Raw genomic sequence first — 21,071 nt, 5'->3', positions numbered from 1 at the left:
AGGTTCAATCCCCGGCACTGCCAGTTCAAAGGATCAGGTAAGAAGTGATGGGAAAGACCTCAGCATGAGACCCTGGAGAGAGCTGCTGTCAGTCTGAGTAGACAATACTAGCCTTGATGGACCAAGGGTCTGATTCAGCAGAAAGCAGCTTCATAGGTCATGATAGAGAATACTGTTGAGCCCCCCCTGCCCCCACCCTGAGAGTTAAGGGGGAAACACTCACCGGTAGACCGTGCTGATGGTCGAGGGGAACTCCGTCTGCAGCTTGTAGAGGAAGCTCTCAATCAAGCGGTGAATACTGGCTCGGTCAGGGGCCTGGGAGGGAGGAAAAAAACAGGTTGCTTACCTGTAACTGATGATCTTCGAGTGGTCATCTGTGCAGTCACACACATGGGGTCTTGCCGCAGGCAACGGATCCATACCTCGGAGCTCCAATAGCTCGCCTATAACGTCTTTTGGCGCGCTTTCCTCCTGCTCTGGGGAGCAGGCAGCGACCGCGCATGCCTGGAGCGGGGGGAGAGCGCCCATTCCACTCAGTTTCTTCCAGCCGCCGCCGGCATTGACACTATACAAGGTTAAGCAACAATTACAAGAGGCCAGCAGCGGGGAAGGCTGGGTGGGCATGTGTGACTGCACAGATGACCACTCGAAGATCATCAGTTACAGGTAAGCAACCTGTTTATCTTCTTCGTGGTCTCTGTGCAGTCCCACACATGGGTGACTAGCCAGCTAGATGACCTGGAGGAGGGTGCTGGTAAAGAAGAAAGTTAGTCACAGAAACCAATCAGATCACATGCAATCACCCATCATGCGACATGGTATGCAGCGTAAAGATGGAAGCGGATGCACTCACCCCTGGCTTCAGTGGAAGATGGATCTGAGGACCGCTTGACCGAAGGAGGCGTCACGTCTCGCACGAACGTCCAACGCATAATGGGAGACGAACGTGGATGGAGAGGACCAGGATGCAGCCGCACAAATGTCCTCTAGAGAAACGCCTTGTAGAAAGGCCGAAGACGTCGAGACCGCTCTAGTAGAGTGGGCCTTAAGGCCTTCGGGCAAAGGCTGTTTAGCCAGTTCGTAGCACAACCTGATGGCACTGACTACCCACTTCGACAGACGTTGGGTAGAAATTTTAAGACCCTTGTGAGGGTTTCCATAGGCCACAAACAGGTTAGGGTCCTTACGGAAAGGTTGTGTACGGTCAAGGTAGAAGGATAAAGCCCTTCTAACGTCCAAGGAATGTAGGGCCCGTTGACCCTGGTCGGATGGGTTGGAGAAAAAGGTTGGTAGGGAAGTTGAGGTTGATAGGTGGAACTGGGAGACAACCTGAGGCAGGAACGCAGGGTCCGGTCGCAAAACAACTTTGTCCTTGTGGAAAATGGTGTAGGGAGGATCGTAGCGGAAGGCGCACAAGTCACTTGCCCGTTTGCCCGAGGTAAGGGCTACGAGTAATGCTGTCTTCCAGGAAAGAAGGTTGAGGTCTATGGTAGCCATAGGCTCAAAGGGGGCTTTCATCAGGCAGGAAAGGACTAACGATAAACTCCAAGTCGGAACAAAGGGCTTAACAGGTGGGTTGAGGTGCAACATGCCCTTAAGAAAGGACTTTGATAAAGGATGGGAGAACACAGTCTTGCCATCAATCGGATTGTGGAAAGCAGAAACCGCAGAAAGGTGAACCTTCAAGGAGGAATAACAGAGACCCGATTTCTGTAGAGAAAGCAGGTAGTCCAGGATTAGGGGAAGTGGAGCCGTTTCCGGCTGTAGATGAGAAGATGTCGCAAAGGAACAGAAGCGCTTCCATTTACGCTGATAAGAAAGTCTCGTGGAAGGCTTCCTTGCGTTGAGTATGACATTGGCTACCTCTGTTGAGAGGTAGGTGGATGTATTCTCCAGGCAGCCAGGGCCAGGACTCGAGGGTTGTGATGAAGAACCTGACCGTTGGCTTGAGACAGGAGGTCGCCCGCAGGAGGAAGCCGGCAGTAAGTGTGGCGTGACAGTTGAAGCAGCCGCGTGAACCACGGTTGCCGAGGCCACCATGGCGCAATGAGGATGCAGTCTGTGCCATCCCGAGCTATTTTCACCAACACACGTGTCAGAAGGGGGGTCGGTGGAAAGAAGTAGTGAAGGGGACCTGTCCAATTGTGCAGAAATGCGTCGTTGCCCCTCCTGCAATAAAACTGAGGACACTTGGCATTGTCCCTGGACGCAAAGGCGTCCACCTTGGGTGTTCCGAAGCAACGGAAGATGCGCCGAAGGTAGATCGGATTGATGGACCATTCGTGGTCGTCTATGCGAATCCTGCTGAGGGAGTCGGCCAAAATATTCTCCACCCCGGGAAGATGAATGGCAGTCATGAATATGTTGTGCTTGACACACCATTCCCAAAGCAGTACGGCTATACGGCAGAGACGGAGGGATCTGGTGCCCCCTTGCTTGTTTATGTAATAAACAGTTGCCATATTGTCCGTAGAGATCTGGACATGCTGGCCCTTTATTAGTGGAAGAAATGATTGAAGAGCTCTGTGCACCGCGATCAGTTCTAAGCAGTTTATATGCATGAGGCTCTCGGCGGTCGTCCAAAGCCCTCTGACAGTTTTGTCCTCTAGGTGGGCTCCCCATCCCCACTTGGAGGCATCTGTTGTTATTGTGGCCGTCGGGGAAGTCGGTAGAAACGGCTTGCCCTCGAGGAGATTGTTGGGTACAGTCCACCACGTGAGCGATAGAAGTGCTCTCTGTGGAACAGTGAGCAGAGCAGCTTGGGGTTGCGTTTGAGGGTGGTAAGCTCGGACAAACCAGGTTTGTAGTTGTCGCATTCGCAGTCTGGCAAAATGAAGGACAGATGTAGTAGCGGCCATAAGGCCCAGCAGGCGTTGGATTGTGAACGCAGACTGACGAGGTTGTTGTTGAACTGACTTGGCTAGGGCAATAATAGTGTGTGCCCGATCCTCAGGAAGAAAGGCTCGATGCAGGGAGGTGCAGAGAAGGGCGCCTATAAACTTGAGGTCCTGGGTAGGTGTGAGGTGCGATTTTGATGCATTCACGCGAAGGCCCAGGGAGCTCAGAAGAGTGAGAGCTGTGTCGAGGTTGTGCTCCAATTGCTGTTGTGTCGGGGCCACAAGGAGCCAGTCGTCGATGTATGGGAAGACTGGGATGTTCCGAGTGCGGAGCGCAGCTGCCACAACCGCCATGCACTTGGTGAACACGCGCGGCGCAGTGGAAAGGCCGAAAGGTAGGGACACATATTGGTAGTGGTCCGGGCCCATGGCAAATCGCAGATACTTCCGATGTTGAGGTCGAATGGTCACATGGAAGTAAGCGTCCTGAAGGTCTAGGGAAGCCATCCAGGAATTCCTGGGAATAAGGGGCAAGATGGACTGCAGGGAGATCATTCTGAACTTCCTGTATGCGATGTGCTTGTTGAGCTTCCTTAGATCTAGAATGGGACGCCTTCCTCCATCCCTCTTGGGAACTAGGAAGTATCTTGAATAGAAGCCTGTCCCCCGATGTAGGGGGGGAACGGGCTCGATGGCTTCCTTGTGGAGCAAGTCCAGAATCTCCTGACGGAGGAGAGAGGACGGAGGGGTAGCTGTGAAATAGTGGTGGCGAGGTGGAGAAATGAACTCGATTGCGTAACCTAGACGCACGATGGTCAGCACCCAGGAATCGGTTGTTATCGAGTTCCAAGTGGGAAGGAATGGTGACAGACGTGTGTGGAAAAACGGTTCGGGAAAGTCAAAGAGACTGTTTAGAAGGAAGGGAGGACTTTTTAGGCTGTTGTGACCGCGGCCTCTGTTGAAACTGAGGTTTCTGCTGGCCAGTCTTTCTCTTCCAGAAATCAGGACACTTAGGTGACCTTTGGCGCCTTTGAAATGATGGTCTCCAGGGCTTTGCACGGTTGGAATGCTGGGAGAACGGTTGGGAAACTCCCAAGCGCTTAGCACGCTTGCGGCCGTCATCCACCGAGGCTAGGACCTCGTCAGTAGAAGCATGGAAAAGGCCGAGGCCATCGAAGGGGAGGTCTTCGATCTTTTGTTTAATGTCCGGTTGTAAATTTGTGGACCTCAGCCAGGCGTGGCGACGTAGGGCAACAGAGGACGCAAAGACCCTGGAAGAGCAGGAGACAGCATGGCGTATGGTGTTGATCTGTTGCTTTGACACTCTAGAGAGCTCTGATACCAAGCCGGAGGCCGTTCTTTGGGAGGGTTCAGGAAGGGCGGGAATAAGAGGCGTAAATTGGTTGGCCAAGTTGAAGACATAAGCCGAAAAGTAGGCTAAATAATTGTTCAGTTTAGAATTTGTGGAGGCAAGGTTGAATATCTTTCTTGCCAGGGTGTCTAATTTCCTGCCTTCACGGTCAGGAGGTGTCGGATGTCTGGACGGCTTGGCCTTAGTGGCTGAGTGCACGATAATCGAGTTGGGTGCCGGATGAGAAGCAAGAAATTTAGCCTCAGGAGCATGAACTCTGTAGAGAGAGTCAAAGCGTTTAGCGGTTGGTGGGACCGAGGCAGGTTTGTCCCAGGTTTCGCGGAGGCCTTCGAGGTGCACCGGAAGCATAGGAAGCAATGAGCCAGGTGGAAAGTCCGTTTGCACGAGGTCGTGTACAACGTCAGAGACCTTAGGTGAGTCCGACGGAAGAGTAATGTTGAGGGCTTCGGCCATGGTGGTGATTAGATGGAGATAGGCCTTGGACGCATCTGATGGAGAGAGTCGGGGCTGTGGTACCGAGTCCGAGGCTACCGAGTCAGGGCGGTCCTCGGAGTCTGACGATGCTGACGATTCAGGGTCGGAGCGGGAATCCTCACCGGAGGGAGGATGTGGAGGCCAGATCGGGTCCGAAGGAACGGTCTTAGGTTTCACCGTCTGAGCAGGTTGGTCTGTAGGAGTGGAGACCGGAGGGGCAATCGAGGCCGAGGCTGATGGAGTGCGCGGTCTAGCGTCCTCTGCCTGGTGATGGTCCCGGGATCGCTGTAGATCGGAGAGACGTACGCATTCCCGAAGCCTATCACGGAGTCGAGGGGAGTAGCGAGAGTAATCAGGCTCTCGGATCCGATCCCGAGGATAGTCATGTTCTCGGGTCCGATCTTGATCGCGGGATCGAGAAGAGAGGTCACGGTCGAAGCCACGGGGGCGTGGCTCTCGGATCCGATCTCGAGAGTAATCACGGCGTCGAGGAGAAGAGAAGTCGCGGTCAAAACCACGAGCCCGTGGAGAGTCGCGGAGTCGTCGGGAGAAGTCACGGAGTCGATCGCGGGGTCTAGGAGAGTCCTCATAGCGGTATGGGGAATAAGCTGAACCCTCCAGAGATGGAGACCGAGAAGGACGATGGAAACGAGAGTAGTGACGGTCGTATCTGGGAGTGGCATAGTAGTCGCGATAATAATCCGAGGAGTCGGAGTCTCGGCGCCGACGTGGTGATCTGGAGCGGTCCTTGAGGAGCGGGGACCGGGATCGGGCTCGACGTGAGGGTGAGCGAGAGCGACCCTTGTTGGAGGCCTGAGCGGCCGAGTCCTTGTACAGGGGAGAAATCCCGATGTCTCGGAAGTCCTTATACAGGGGAGAAATCCCGATGTCTCGGAAGGATCCGATTCGAAGCGGAGGTTTAAGGTAGGTCTGGGTAGACTCGGTGGTGAGATTGGGTTCAAGTAAGTCGGTCGGGACCACGCTGTGCACCGAAGGCGAACGAGAGTGGACTGGTATGACCTCCACTGCTGTGGATGTGTGAGGTGTCAGTTGGGGCATGTCGGTGATGACGTCCGACGGAACCGACAACTCAGGCGGAAGAGCAGGTTGTGTTGGAGTCGCAGGATCCATAGACGTCGAAGTCGAGATTGGAGCCTGAGGCTTCTTGGGAGCCGAGTGCGAGTGGAGTTTCCTCGGAGCCGAATCGGCCGATCCGGAAGGACGAGATTTTTTGTGCGCCGGATCCGTAGATTCCAAATGGCGCGATTTCTTCGAAGCCTTATGGCCGGTCTCGGCGTGCTTCGAAGACCTTTTATCGGACTTGTGTTTCTGTTTGGAGAGAGACACGTCCGTAGAAGCCGAATCTCCCGCTTGTTGTTGGGGAGGCGGCGAGTACGATGCGGGCATAGCCCTTAAGGACAATTCAATCAGGAAACTCCGGAGCCTTGCCGCACGGTTTTCCCGGGCCTGCTTTCCGAAGTTCGCACAATGAGGGCAGGAGTCAACTCGGTGAGATTCCCCCAAGCAAAAAAGGCAGTGGCTGTGGCCGTCTGAAGTAGGGATTTTGGTCCCACAGCGCGTGCACTTTTTGAAGGTAACTTTCCCTTCCATGCGCTCCGGACAAGGGAGGGGGGGAAGGGAGAAAAGGGGAAAGATAGCGCAGAAACGGGTTTTTTTTTTTTTTTTTTAGATTTTTCGGGACGAAAGCGAAGATATAAGAAAAGGAAAATACGATACCAGGTGAGGGAAAAGGTCGAGAGGATGAGGTAATGGACGAGCTAAGGAGGAACGCAGCGAGGAAGGTGTTGTCCGGGCGGCGGTAGGAAAGAAACTGAGTGGAATGGGCGCTCTCCCCCTGCTCCAGGCATGCGCGGTCGCTGCCTGCTCCCCAGAGCGGGAGGAAAGCGCGCCAAAAGACGTTATAGGCGAGCTATTGGAGCTCCGAGGTATGGATCCGTTGCCTGCGGCAAGACCCCATGTGTGGGACTGCACAGAGACCACGAAGAAGATCAAGACAGTTGCATTACATAAGAACATATGAGAAGCCATGTTGGATCAGGCCAGTGGCCCATCCAGACCAACACTCTGTGTCACATAGTGGCCAAATATATATGTATGTATGTGTGTGGATATATATGTGTATATATACATGTTTGTGTATATACATATATATATATATATGTATGTGTGTGTATATATACACACACACACTGTGGCTAATAGCCACTGATGGACCTCTGCTCCATATTTTTATCCATATTTTTATCCAATCCCCTCTTGAAGCTGGCTATGCTTGTAGCCGCCGCCACCTCCTGTGGCAGTGAATTCCACATGTTAATCACCCTTTGGGTGAATAAGTACTTCCTTCTATCTGTTTTAACCAGACTGCTCAGCAATTTCATTGAATGCCCACGAGTTCTTGTATTGTGAGAAAGGGAGAAAAGTATTTCTTTCTCTACTTTCTCCATCCCATGCATAATCTTGTAAATCTCTATCATGTCACTCCGCAGTCGACGTTTCTCCAACCTAAAGAGCCCCAAGTGTTTTAACCTTTCTTCATAGGGAAAAGTGTTCCAAACCTTTAATCATTCTAGTTGCCCTTTTCTGCACTTTTTTCCAATGCTATAATATCCTTTTTGAGGTGCGGTGACAAGAATTGTACACAGTATTCTAAATGAGACCACACCATCGATTTATACAGGGGCATTATGATACTGGCTGATTTGTTTTCAATTGCCTTCCTAATAATTCCCAGCATGGTGTTGGCCTTTTTTATTGCAATCGCACACTGTCTTGACATTTTCAGTGAGTTATCGACCACGACCCCAGGATATCTCTCTTGGTCAGTCTCTGCCAGTTCACATCCCATCAACTTGTATTTGTAGCTGGGATTCTTGGCCTCAATGTGCATTACTTTGCACTTGGCCACACTGAACCTCATCTGCCACGTTGACGCCCACTCACCCAGCCTCAACAGATCACTTTGGAGTTCCTCACAATCCTCTCTGGTTCTCACCACCGTGAACAATTTTGCGTCATCTGCAAACTTGGCCACTTCACTGCTTACTCCCAACTCCAAATCATTTATGAACAAGTTAAAGAGCATGGGACCCAGTACCGAGCCCTGCGGCACCCCATTGCTTACCGTCCTCCACTGCGAAGACTGCCCATTTATACTCACTCTGTGCTTCCTATTAATCAGCCAGTTTTTGATCCACAAAAGGACCTGTCCTTTTACTCCATGACTCTTGAGCTTATTAAGGAGCCTTTGATGAGGAACTTTATCAAAAGCTTTCTGGAAGTCAAGGTACCGTAAACAACATCTATTGGTTCTCCTTTGTCCACATGTTTGTTTATCCCCTCAAAGAAATGTAACAGGTTAGTGAGGCAAGATCTTCCCTTGCAGAACCCATGCTGAGTCTTCCTCAATAACCTGTGTTCATCAATGTGCCTACTCATTCTGTCCTTGATAATGGTTTCTACCAACTTCCCCGGTATTGAAGTCAGACTGACTGGCCTGTAATTTCCCGGATCTCCTCTGGAACCCTTTTTAAAGATGGGGGTGACATTTGCTACCTTCCAGTCCTCAGGAACGGAGGCAGATTTAAATGAAAGATTACAGATTTTTGTCAGGAGATCCACAAGTTCAACTTTGAGTTCTTTCAGAGCTCTTGGATGTATGCCATCTGGACCCGGTGACTTATTAGATTTTAATTCGTCTATCAGTTGTAGGACCTCCTCTCTTGTCACCTCAATCTGTCTCAGGTCTTTCAACACCCCTTCCAAAATAAGTGGTTCTGCAGAAGGGCTGGTGGCACCAGATGGCACCCCCCTCCCCCTCTTTCTTCACATTCAAACTGTGGCAGTTAGTGCATGGATCCAGAAATCCCATAACAGTAAAATATCCCCAAACATTAAAATGTAAGACCACAATAAATAAGACTGGTCAGTTACGCTGCTGGACAGATTTTTCTAAATGCCAGTGAGTCTGCCTAACTAATGAGCAGGGTCAGCAAAAGAAAAGAAGATACTGGATTTGTATCCCACCCTCCACTCTGAATCTCAGAGTCCCTGAGCAGTTCACAATCTCCTTTTCCTTCCCCGCCCCCAACAGACGCCCTGTGAGGTGGGTGGGGCTGAGAGGGCTCTCACAGCAGCTGCCCTTTAAGGACAACTCCTACGAGAGCTATGGCTGACCCAAGACCATTCCAGCAAGTGCAAGTGCAGGAGTGCGGAATCAAACCCGGTTCTCCCAGATAAGAGTCCGCACACTTAACCACTACACCAAACTGGCTCTCAGGAGACAGACACCCTGGGAGGTGGCTGGGGCTGAGAGAGCTCTCCCAGAAGCTGCCCTTTCAAGGACAACTCCTGCGAGAGCTCTGGCTGACCCAAGGCCATTCCAGCAGGTGCAAATGGAGGAGGGGGGAATCAAACCTGGTTCTCCCAGATAAGAGAGCTCTGGCTGACCCAAGGCCATTCCAGCAGCTGCAAGTGGAGGAGTGGGGAATCAAACCCGGTTCTCCCAGATAAGAGTCTGCACACTTAACCACTACGCCAAACTGGCTCTCAAAGCTTTCTCCTTGGCACTGGCTACTCTACAGGCACCCAGAACAGCAGGTGAGCTTCAGCTTTGAGGCAGAGCTGCCCCTCCCCTCTTACTTTGGTATCCAGCGAGGGTGTGAAGACGGCTGGCACCCCAAAGAGGCGGTTATAGAAGGCGATCTCTTTGGCAGAATACTCCCGCATGGGGCGCAACACTAACACGTCGCCATGGCGCCTGTCTGAAAAGCCCTGGGAGGGGAAGGAGAAGGGGAGGTGAGGATTGGAGCAGGGACCTGAGCAGTTCCTATTGAGCGAAGGAGATCAAGCAGAAGAAGAGCTGGCTTTTATACCCTGCCCTTCACTACCCAAAGGAATCTCAGAGCAACTTACAATCCCCTTCCCCTCCCCACAATAGGCACCCTAGGATGTAGAAGAAGAAGAAGAAGATATTGGATTTATATCCCGCCCTCCACTCCGAAGAGTCTCAGAGCGGCTCACAATCTCCTTTCCCTTCCTCCCCCCCAACAGACACCCTGTGAGGTAGATGAAGATATTGGATTTATATCCCGCCCTCCACTCCGAAGAGTCTCAGAGCGGCTCACAATCTCCTTTCCCTTCCTCCCCCCCAACAGACACCCTGTGAGGTAGATGAAGATATTGGATTTATATCCCGCCCTCCACTCCGAAGAGTCTCAGAGCGGCTCACAATCTCCTTTCCCTTCCTCCCCCACGACAGACACCCTGTGAGGTGGGTGGGGCTGAAAGGGCTCTCACAGCAGCTGCCCTTTCAAGGACAACCTCTGCCAAAGCTCTGGCTGGCCCAAGGCCATTCCAGCAGGTGCAAGTGGAGGAGTGGGGAATCCAACCCGGTTCTCCCAGATAAAAGAGCTATGGCTGACCCAGGGCCATTCCAGCAGGTGCAAGTGGAGGAGTGGGGAATCAAACCCGGTTCTCCCAGGTAAGAGAGCTCTGGCTGACCCAAGGCCATTCCAGCAGGTGCAAGTGGAGGAGCGGGGAATCAAACCCGGTTCTCCCAGGTAAGAGAGCTCTGGCTGACCCAAGGCCATTCCAGCAGGTGCAAGTGGAGGAGCGGGGAATCAAACCCGGTTCTCCCAGGTAAGAGAGCTCTGGCTGACCCAGGGCCATTCCAGCAGGTGCAAGTGGAGGAGTGGGGAATCAAACCCGGTTCTCCCAGATAAGAGTCCGCACACTTAACCACTACACCAAACTGGCTCTCCATGTAGGTGGGTCTGAGTGCAGTGTTCCCTCTAAGCTGAGTTAGTGTGAGCTAGCTCACAGGTTTTTAGCCCCCGGCTCACCCATTTTTGTCTCAGCTCAGGAAAAATGGCCCCAAAGCAAACTAATGTATTCAGTAGCTCACAACTTTAATGCCAGGAGCTCACGAAGTAGTATTTTTGCTCACAAGACTCTACTGCTTAGAGGGAGTATGGGCTGAGAGAGCTCTGAGAGAACTCATCTTCAGAGAACAGCTCTGCAAGAACGGTTACTGTCCCAAGGTTCCCCAACTGGCTGTGCATGGAAGAGGAGCAGGAAATCAAACCCGGTTCTCATTCTTCACCACTACAACCAAGATGCCTCTCAAAGCTGAAGTCCAGGAGGCTTGTCTAACTGGACAGGGACCAAAGAGCAGCTGGGAAGGGAAAGGAAAGGGCTGAAAGGGGAAGGGAAGGGGAAGGAAAAGGAAAGAGGAGGGGAAAGGAAAGGGGAAAGGGGAAGAGGAAGAGGAAGGGGAGAGGAAAGGGGAAGGGAAGGTGGTGGGAGGAGGGGCCAATCCTCACCGTGTCTCCTGCAAGGAAGGCCCCCCGGCCCAGGCAGAGGTTGGTCAGCAGCTTGACAGCCACCCGGGTGCAGCTGTCCCCCATCATCACCTTGGTGTAGCTGTGTGTCCGGGCCACGTGGAGGATCAGGTGGTTCCTGGAGAGGAGGAGGGCTGCTGCTGACTCCTGCAGGGGCCGAACACTTCACCCCCGCCCCCCCAAACCACGGAGAAAGCATGGCACGTGATGCGCCACCCCCCACCCCATGCAGTAGCCACCAGTGGCCCAGCCAGAGCCCCCTTGTGGTCACCTGGCCAACTGTGGGCTTGCCCCCTGAACCCCCCCCCCCAAGCCTTTCCCTCCCTCCCCAACAGACACCCTGTGAGATGGGTGGGGCTGAGAGAGCTCTCCCAGAAGCTGCCCTTTCAAGGACAACTCCTACCAGAGCCATGGCTGACCCAAGGCCATTCCAGCAGCTGCAAGGGGAGGAGTGGGGAATCAAATCCAATTCTCCCAGGTAAGAGTCCGCGCACTTAACCACTGCACCAAACTGGTTCTACTATGCTACTAAAAAGGTAAAGGTAGTCCCCTGTGCAAGCACCAGTCGTTGCTTTCACGTTTTCACGGCAGAATTTTTTATGGGGAGGTTTGCCATTGCCTTCCCCAGTCTTTTAACTTCCCCCCCCAGCAAGCTGGGTACTCATTTTACCGACCTCGGAAGGATGGAAGGCTGAGTCAACCTCAAGCCGGCCACCTGAACCAGCTTCCACTGGGATCGAACTCAGGTCGTGAGCAGGGCTTGGACTGCAGGACTGCAGCTTTACCATTCTGCGCCGTGGGGCTCTTATATACTACTATATCAGCATAATAAACCCCTAGTTATTGTATTCATTTATACCCCTCATTCTTCCCACTGGGAGCTCTTTATGTTATTCTCCACTCCTCCCCTTTATCCTGACGACAACCCTCTGAAGTAGCCGAGACTGATGAGGGTGATTAGCCCAAGGTCTTCCAGCCGGCTTCCACGGCATGATTCCAACTCAGGTCTCCCGTATCTTATTGTGCTCTGAGCGAGTTAAACAGGGAACAGGGACTTGTCAGGCTGGACCCAAAGAACGTCACTGCCGCGCCCTTCCTTGGGCCCCCACGGCTGTGAGGAGTCTTCTGCCAGTGCTCGAGGGGAAGCACTCAACGGGCGGTTCTCTTGCCAGCCCCAAAACTCACCGGAGAGTCTGCAGGAGTTCCTCCCTGGCAGTCAGCGTCTTCACCGCTTTAAATAGGCGGGTCAGCTCTGCGGTGTGTGAAACGGGCGGAGGCCCTGGGAGCTGTGCTGCCTCCTTCCCAGGAGGGGGTTGTACACTAAGCTCACAAAGCTGGCCCAGCAGGGAGTCCCCAGTCCTTTCGCTCTGCTGCTGCCGCCGTATGAACCCATCCACCGCCTCCTTGTAGCTCTGGCCGTCCTCTGTGGCATTGTGGGAAATGGAGCGCAAGATGGAGTCGGGAAGGTCAAATACCTGCCGAATGACACAGGAGGCCCCAGTCAGCCACCACGCAAGCACCACGGCCCAGCAGGAAGAATGTCCACTGAATATTACAGAGGCTGTAAGGCTCCAGAGATAACAAATATTAAAATGAATCTTTTTGAACCTGACACATGTTTAGAAAGCCTCAGAGTAAAGGCTTAAGTTACTCATAGGTGCATCTCTTGACAAAGATATTAATCGAAATGGGAAATATAACGATCATAATTCCGTTAAGAACCTACTTTATGCACAGACGGAGAATTTATACTATCACTTTTGAGTGCCGTACAAGTCTTGACATATTCCTTGGAAGCCTGGGGCTGTAATGGAACTTGGTGGTTTGGTTTACGTTATTCTGGATATTGTACTTATTGGCAACAGTGTGTGTGTTGCAACATTTTGATTTTTTTCTCATAAGTATTACTAGTGTTTTGCGTATTACTTATGCGCTAAGAGATATCAAGTACATTGTTTTCATTGCATAAGGGAGATATCTGGTGCTTTCTGGTTGTTTAGTCTTTCTCCCCATCCCTGTTTTTTCATTGTTGCATTTCTGACCACACAAGCACCAGCAGCCGTGGGTAGGAGTGCTTGTGGGCACAAGACGACGCTGGCTGATCCGCTTCACAGGTGACTCTGCTTTTTATAGGGGAAAGTTAAGGAATTTCAGAGCTTATTAGGTTGGGGGGGGAGAACAAAGGGGAGAGACACAGGGCAGAGGTTTCTGAAATTATGTATAGATTGGAGAAAGCTTTCCTCCCTTTTACAAAGTAACAGAAACTGAGAATAACCAAATTAAGTCAACGGGCAGAAGATTCGGAATGGGCAAAAGAAAGTTCTCTTCATTTGGCACAATTTCATTTAAAACATTTGTCACCGCAAGCTATGGCCACTAGGCCAGACACCTTTAAAGGAAGGTTAAACCAATTCATAAAGGACAAGTCTCTTAATAGCTATTAAAGGAAGCCCCGAGTTCAGAAGTTGTTTATCTATGAACACCAGTAATGGAGTGAGCAACAGGTCTTTGGCCCCAACGTCCTTCCCGTGAGCTTTCCAGGGGTATCTGGTTGTCCAAAGTGAGAAAAAAAGATGCAGGGCAAATCTGACCTCAGCTTGGGCCTGAAAGGTCTTCTTAAGAGAACTGTCTTTTTTGTATATCATGATTTGTTGAGATCTTGGTGCCCGAAATACCGGCTTGCTTTAATGACCTTTAATGATTCTTTTTTATGGCCCAGTGCCAAAGGTCTAGTAACGCCACTGTGCAAATGAGTGAATAAGGTTGTTCCATTAGTGATAAGCTAAACCAGAGATGACCAAACTTGCTTAACGTAATTGCCACACAGAAATAAACATCAGATGTGGAAGGAAGGAAGGAAGGAAGGAAGGAAGGAAGGAAGGAAGGAAGGAAGGAAGGAAGGAAGGAAGGAAGGAAGGAAGGAAGGAAGGAAGGAAGGAAGGAAGGAAGGAAGGAAGGAAGGAAGGAAGGAAGGAAGGAAGGAAGGAAGGAAGGAGTCGCGGAATTTTGGGTTGGGTCTCTTATGAAATGGGCAGAATTTATTTTAAGTTGCCACTCTTTATGATCTTAATCATATTCTTTATGAAACTGGCTACAATAACTCTTTCTGAAAGCAGCCATGCTCTTATGAAATAAGCACTAGGCTCTTTAAGCACCTTAGAAGCTTTTATATTTCTCTTTGAGTTGCCCTCACAATCATTTTAGGATCAATTATGGAATTTGGTCACTAGAGGTCTCAGTCTTTCAGCACCATGGAGCCTCTATATGAGGGCTAGATGGGGTAACTGGGTGAAAGTTCAGGCTGCCCCTTCAAGCAGGAAGTTCCATATATATGGTAAATATCCTTATATGGAGAGGAGGAAGCAAGATGGCTGCTAAGTAGGGGAGAGGTTGAAGTGAACTAGGGACAATGGCAGCCATGATTGTTTTGAGTCAGCTCTGATTGCTTATTTGGCTGTAAAATTGTTTACATCTGAAGCGCAGTGTGACTCAGTAGATCTGATAAAGGGATGGGTTGAAGCCTTTATAAGCCCTCCACTTTTGAGCGGACTATATCAGAGGCAGGGGACCAGTCTAGCCCAGAAACGAACAAGCCTTTGTTGATTTCAATACTGCTCTGCACAAGAGGCTCTCTCTGTGTCGATCATGCCAAGCTAATAGACTTAAGACTCTGGGCTGACTTCATGGTCAAGTCATGAGTCTAACAACTCTTATATTGGAGATCTCTAATATAGAATGGGATTTGGGACTTAGATTCTAAATGGGAAAATGTAGACTACTAGGGATAAGTCCCTGTTGGGACTTATATTTTTCATTATTGCTTTATTGCGTGCCATGCCTTATGCTTAACTGAATTCTAACTGTGTAATTGTTTTCTTAAATGTGCTAAGTTTATCCAACCGTTTGCTTTTCTATCCATATATTTTCAGCCTTCTAAAGGAATCTTCTTAAGTCTAAAGGAACTGTAGGAGCAACTGTACTAATGTAATGTCTTGGTTTGTTTTCTAACTATATCTGAAGCCTTCTGTCTAAAGAAAACCTTGGAGTTTATTAACTGTTTTCTTTTCTAAACAGTCTAAGAAAGTTTATCTACGAGTTCTTAAAACTTATTAGTGAGTATGTATTAGCCTTCTGATAACTGCAGGTTGTTTGGATAACTGCAGGTCCTGATTTTGGGGTTTTATATTGTTGGGGGTACAATAGAAATTCCCCAGGGGAAGGAAGGAAAGAAGACAGACAGACAGACGGGGGAGAGAGATGTAGAAAGAAAGCAACTTTAAATGCATTCTCTAAGCCGCCAGTTGGCTTGGTTTGGAGAAGTGATTTAAAGAGACAAATGCCTTCTCCAACCTAGCCGACAGGGCGGTGGGGCTTCGAGAGCCACACAAAATGTGTGAAAGCCACAAGTGGCTCCTGAGCCACGGTTTGGCCACCCCTGAGCTAAATCAACTTGGTTGAGGTTGCAAGACTCCAGTATGCTGAGATGGAGAAGCTCCATCAGAAAGGGGGGAGGGGCTGAAATCGACAGGGTTCTTCTGTACCTCCTCCAGGTGCACCAGATGAAAGGGAAACCCTGTGGCTCTCAGGATCGTCTCCACCTGATTGCAGACCTCTCGTCTCTTCTCCAGATCCTGTCCACACACGGCGCCTTCTACACAGCAAGAAAAATGTGCCGGGAAGATTAGCGTGCAACCAGAGAGGATGTCTCGCCTAGCCCCAGGGCAGTCACAATCCTGGAATCAAGTTCCAGCAGCAAATTTTGGGAAAGGAGTACAACGTGTGTGCAAATACACCCACATATGTACACAAGCAGATGTATATTTTAAACCAGACCTTTCTAGTCCAAAGAACCTGCCCCAACACTGGGAGTCTTCACTCTCCCAAGCACAAAAGGAGAGACACAGAACAGGTGTTACCGTCAATGAAGATGATGCCCGGCTTGAAGCGGAGTTTCTTGGCTGCTTCCCGACTCAGGCCCTGAGAAGCAAGAAGCAAGGCTTGCTCAATAAACATCAAAAGGACGCAGTCGCTGGGCATCTAACACTAGAAGCTGTGCAGCGCAAGCGTTAAATATTTTCTTTCATGGAAGCCCCAGAAGTGATTAATTGGAATCACAGAACCTAGAGGATCCCTGTTCATTTGGATCCTCAACACCCTTGCTGTGCTTCTCTGACCTCAGCATTGTACATTTAACACACTCACAAAAACACCTTTTTAAACACAAGCAGGGCGTGCAGATCTACTCTGCCCCCCCCCATCACCACCACCACAATTTGGGCAATTTTTTTACCCCCCTGGTGTCAATTTGCTATCCTTAGTTTCTACTAACCCCCTACTTCTCAAAGGTTTTCAACATGGGCTCCTTTCTAACCATATTCTGCTTCCCACCTCTTCTGCAAATCAGGGCAGTAATCCAGACTTGGATTACAAAAAACACTACAACAGGGATGGCCAAGCTTGCTTAGCATAAGAGCCACACAGACTAACCATCAGATGTTTAAGAGCTGCAAGACAAGGAAGGAAGGCAAATAGATGGGGGAGGGAGGAAGACGGGAGAGGTGGAAAGAAAGCAACTTTAAATGCATTCGCCAAGCCACCAGTTGGCTTGGTTTGGCGAAGTGATCTAAAGAGAGAAATGGGGAGGGACGGTGGCTCAGTGGTAGAGCATCTGCTTGGGAAGCAGAAGGTCCCAGGTTCAATCCCTGGCATCTCCAAAAAAGGGTCCAGGCAAATAGGTGTGAAAAACCTCAGCTGGAAACCCTGGAGAGCAGGGGAGGGACGGTGGCTCAGTGGTAGAGCATCTGCTTGGTAAGCAGAAGGTCCCAGGTTCAATCCCCGGCATCTCCATCTCAAAAGGGCCCAGGCAAGTGGGCGTGAAAAACCTCAGCTTGAGATCCTGGAGAGCCGCTGCCAGTCTGAGTAGACAAGACTGACTTTGGTGGACCCAGGAGGGTCTGATTCAGTAGAAGGCAGCTTCATATGTTCTTATGTCTAAGGGGAGGGAAGGTGGCTCAGTGGCAGAGCATCTGCTTGGGAAGCAGAAGGTCCCAGGTTCAATCCCTGGCATCTCCAACTAAAAGGGTCCAGGCAAATAGGTGTGAAAAACCTCAGCTGGAGACCCTGGAGAGCAGGGGAGGGACGGTGGCTCAGTGGTAGAGCATCTGCTTGGGAAGCAGAAGGTCCCAGGTTCAATCCCTGGCATCTCCAAAAAAGGGTCCAGGCAAATAGGTGTGAAAAACCTCAGCTTGATACCCTGGAGAGCCGCTGCCAGTCTGAGAAGACAATACTGACTTTGATGGACCAAGGGTCTGATTCAGTAGAAGGCAGCTTCATATGTTCATACGCCTTCTCCAAGCCGGCTGACGGGGCAGTAGGGGCTTCAAGAGCCACACAATATGTGTGAAAGAGCCATAGGTGGCTCCCAAGTCACAGTTTGGCCACCCCTGCACTACAACTAAGCACTTCAGAATTCTGCCTAAAAACCAACCCGTCAGGGAAGGAGGCAAATGGAAATGAGCTGCCGTGGCTGGAAATTATGTCCCCCCCTCCCCAATTTTGAGAATCACTACGCTAAACCCCAACCCCTTGGTAGCTCTTTCAACTGACCAACCACCCCACAAGGCCCGGGCAGATACCTCTTGGACTTGTCGCACCATTGCACTGGAGGTGGGTCCGCCTGAAAACGCAAGGAGAACCTGCAGCAGAGAAGGAATGCACCCAAAGGGTTACTGCAAACTATCCTTGTTGCTTCTAGTCATTTTTCCCACTGCCAAGAAATAATCAGACTGGACCTTCTCTCCAGGGAAAATGCAGCGATTCTTTCCAAGCGTGGCACGGAACTTGTGGACGAAGTAATCCTTGAAACAGGCCCTGCAATCAAAATGTGCTCCTGTAAAAAATTACAGCCAGGAACTCTCCGAAAGCAAAGTGCTACAGAAACCTGCATTGCACGGAATCCTGTGATCTGAGCTGGAGTGAGAATAAAAGCAGAAAACAGGCCGGTTTCTCAGCGGAGGCTAAGGCCATCTACAAATCGAGGGGGCAGGGGGAGTGCGCAGCACTTTTATTGGTAAGTGTGGGTAGTGATGAGTTCAGGCAGTCCCTGCCCCTCACTTGCAATGGCTTTTTCTGACACACAGCAGAATGAAGAACTGTTTTACACTACCCAATCAGCCGTAAAGGTAAAATCCCAATTTCTCCCTCAAGCCTCTTAAAGAAACAGCACCTGGCAAACGGGATTTCTGACTACCATTAAGGAGGGTAACAAAGCAAAAGAACAATGGCAGCACAATATATGGAATACAAAAATATCAAAAAAAATTGTGCAAGACACACACTCTTGAATAGTTTATACAAAATTAAATATATTGTATTGTGTCATATAATGCACAGCCTACAAAAGTAGGCATACATTCATACAATCAGAAATTAAAGCCAAACAAGAGTCTCAAATACAATATTTCAGGGAGGACCCCTCACAGTCTCTTAATTTTCCAAATAGAGTACTAAGACTCAATAATAAAGTTCCACAGGAGTCCCTCCGTTGCTTGCTGGCTTCTGAAGGAAAAATTCTTGCCTTCACGCAAACTCCTGCTTTGATTGCATTCCGCTGCTCCTGCAGCTTCCTCATAAGCCAACTGAAAATTCCAGCCAAGTTCTCTCTCAAACGCCCATTTCAGTATCTTAATTAGCCGCTAATTAAGATACTGAAATGGGCGTTTGAGAGAGAACTTGGCTTTAATTTCTGATTGTATGAATGTATGCCTACTTTTGTAGGCTGTTCATTATATGACACAATACAATATACTTAATTTTGTATAAACTATTCAAGAGTGTGCGTCTTGCACAATATTTTTGTATACCATTAAGGAGGGGGCTGGTGGCAACCAGGGACAAGGCTTTCATGAAGCTCTGTGTATCATACGAGTCATTCACAGCATAGCCAGAAGGCTCTCAATTTAATTCTCCTATGCCCAGTTGCTCCTATACCTGCCATCCCTTGGGCTTACCTGCAGAAAGCATCTCCAACACGGATGATCAACACTGGATGTCCCTCTTTGCACTTCATGCACTTCAGTGGGTAGCTGTGGGAAGTGAAAGAAAAGATCAGATCCCAAGAAGACACCTTAAGTGTGTGTGTGCAGCTGTGTGCAGGAGTGCAGCTGTAAGCTACATTTCTGTGCATAGTGTATAATATACGATTGCTGAATATACTACTGTGTTCCCATTACCCCGTTTTCTGTGCATGCAATTCCACTTTTTTTGCATTCTTAACATTTCAAGTCTGATATGTATGCTTTGTTCCAGATTTCCATAATCCTGGTCCAATGACTTCACTTACTGGATGTCTCATTCTATTGTTTGTACTGACTGATGCTGCATAATCTGCCTTGAGTATCTCAGTGAGAAAGATCCAGGTGAGCAGCCGTGTTGGTCTGAAGTGGCAGAACGAAGTTTGAGTCCAGCGGCAAAATTGAAAACCAGCAAAGCTTTCAGCTTTTGTGTGCATGCACACTTCGCCAACAAAATTTTATTCAACTTATAAACTTGCATGTGTGCGCGAAAGCTTATAAGTTGAATAAAACGTATAATTTTAATTATAATTGAATTGTAATAAGAAACTCTTCAAGGTGCCAAACTTTGTTCTCAGTAAGAAAGATCTGGAGAACTTAGCCGTGCTTGTCTGTCGCTGCAAAACAGGAAAGAGTCCAGTAGCACCTTTAAGTCGAACACATTTTATTGTAGCATAAACTTTTGAGAGACACAGCTCTCTTCATCAGATGAAGGGTCTTCTGTAGAAACTGCACAAAGGGTCTTCTATAGAAACTGGCCAGAGATATATAGGTGGTAAGGGGAAAGCGGAGTGGATGCAGGAAGTGAATGCCGTGTACGGTAAATGCAAAGCAGTTGCAAAAGTCATGAAAAAGGTGGGGTTGCAAATCCCCAGTTGAGGGCAGGGGATCCTCTGGTTTGAAAGCCCTCCCCCACTTCAGGGTTATCAGAAAGACAGAAAGGTCTGGTGGGCACTCCATTATTCCCGATGGAGACCAATTCCCATTGGGTATAATGGAGAATTGATCTGCGGGTATCTGGGGCTTTGGGGGAGATATTTTCTTAGGTAGAGGCACCAAATTTTCAGCACAGCATCCAGTGCCTCTCCTCAAAATGCTCATCAAGTTTTAAAAGGATTGGACCAGCAGGTCCAATTCTATGAGACCACCCAAAAGGTGCCCCTATCCTTCATTATTTCCAAATGGAGGGAAGGCTTTTAAAAGGTGTGCGGTCCCTTTAAATGTGCTGGCCAGAACTCTCTCTAGAGTTCAATCATGCTTGTCACACCGTTGCTCCTGGCTCCACCCCCAAAGTCTCCAGATATTTCTTGAGTCGGACTTGGCAACCCTAATACCACCTATGTGTCCCTGGCCAGTTTCGTGCGCTTGGCGAAGAGCGCTGAGTTTCTCAAAAGCTTATAGATACTACAATAAAATGTGTTCGTCTTCAAAGTCCTACTTAGGGTTGCCAATCCCCAGATGGGGGCAGGGGATCCCCTGGTTTGAAGGCCCTCCCCCCACTTCAGGGTTTGAAAGGGGGGAGGGGGAGAAGGAAATGTCTGCTGGGCACTCCATGATTCCCTATGGAGACCGGTTCCCATAAGGTATAATGGAGAATTGATCTGTGGATATCTGGGGCGGGGGTGGTTTTAGAGGTGGAGGCACCAGATTTTCAGCATAGCATCCAGTCCCTCTCCTCCAAACACCCTCCCAGTTTCAAAAAGATTGGACCAAGGGGTTCCATTCTACGAGCCCCTAAAGAATGTGCCACTATCCATTACTTCCAATGGAGAGAAGGCATTTAAAAGATGTGCGGTCCCTTTAAATGTGACGGCCAGAACTCCCTTTGGATTATGGAGTTTCAATTAATTCAATGGATAATTGGTTTCAATGATGCTTGTCACACCCTTGCTCCTGGCTCCGCCCCCAACGTCCCCAGGTATTTCTTGAACTGTACTTGGCCACTCTGCTTAAT

General features: G+C 49.7%; 1 protein-coding gene across 2 annotated transcripts in view; it reads right to left on the bottom strand.

Moving 5' to 3' along the window:
- The window catches only part of CTU2 (cytosolic thiouridylase subunit 2), a 28,502-nt gene that overhangs the window by 7,112 nt on the left and 319 nt on the right, over positions 1–21,071 (bottom strand). The window contains exons 2-10 of one of the 2 annotated variants that reach the window (XM_060253760.1): positions 19,055–19,129; positions 17,837–17,915; positions 17,681–17,740; positions 15,962–16,022; positions 15,587–15,696; positions 12,231–12,520; positions 11,028–11,163; positions 9,346–9,477; positions 224–315 (exon numbers count right to left, since the gene is read on the bottom strand). In XM_060253760.1, coding sequence (XP_060109743.1) covers positions 224–315; positions 9,346–9,477; positions 11,028–11,163; positions 12,231–12,520; positions 15,587–15,696; positions 15,962–16,022; positions 17,681–17,740; positions 17,837–17,915; positions 19,055–19,129 — 1,035 coding nt within the window. The remainder of the gene's footprint in view (positions 1–223; positions 316–9,345; positions 9,478–11,027; positions 11,164–12,230; positions 12,521–15,586; positions 15,697–15,961; positions 16,023–17,680; positions 17,741–17,836; positions 17,916–19,054; positions 19,130–21,071) is intronic. The other variant, XM_060253761.1, reaches the window with a different exon arrangement.

The sequence above is a fragment of the Heteronotia binoei genome, chromosome 14 (assembly GCF_032191835.1).
Source record: "Heteronotia binoei isolate CCM8104 ecotype False Entrance Well chromosome 14, APGP_CSIRO_Hbin_v1, whole genome shotgun sequence".
Lineage (NCBI taxonomy): Eukaryota > Metazoa > Chordata > Lepidosauria > Squamata > Gekkonidae > Heteronotia > Heteronotia binoei.
The sequence above is the reverse complement of the archived record's forward strand: the minus strand, read 5'-3'. Positions and strand labels throughout refer to the sequence as shown.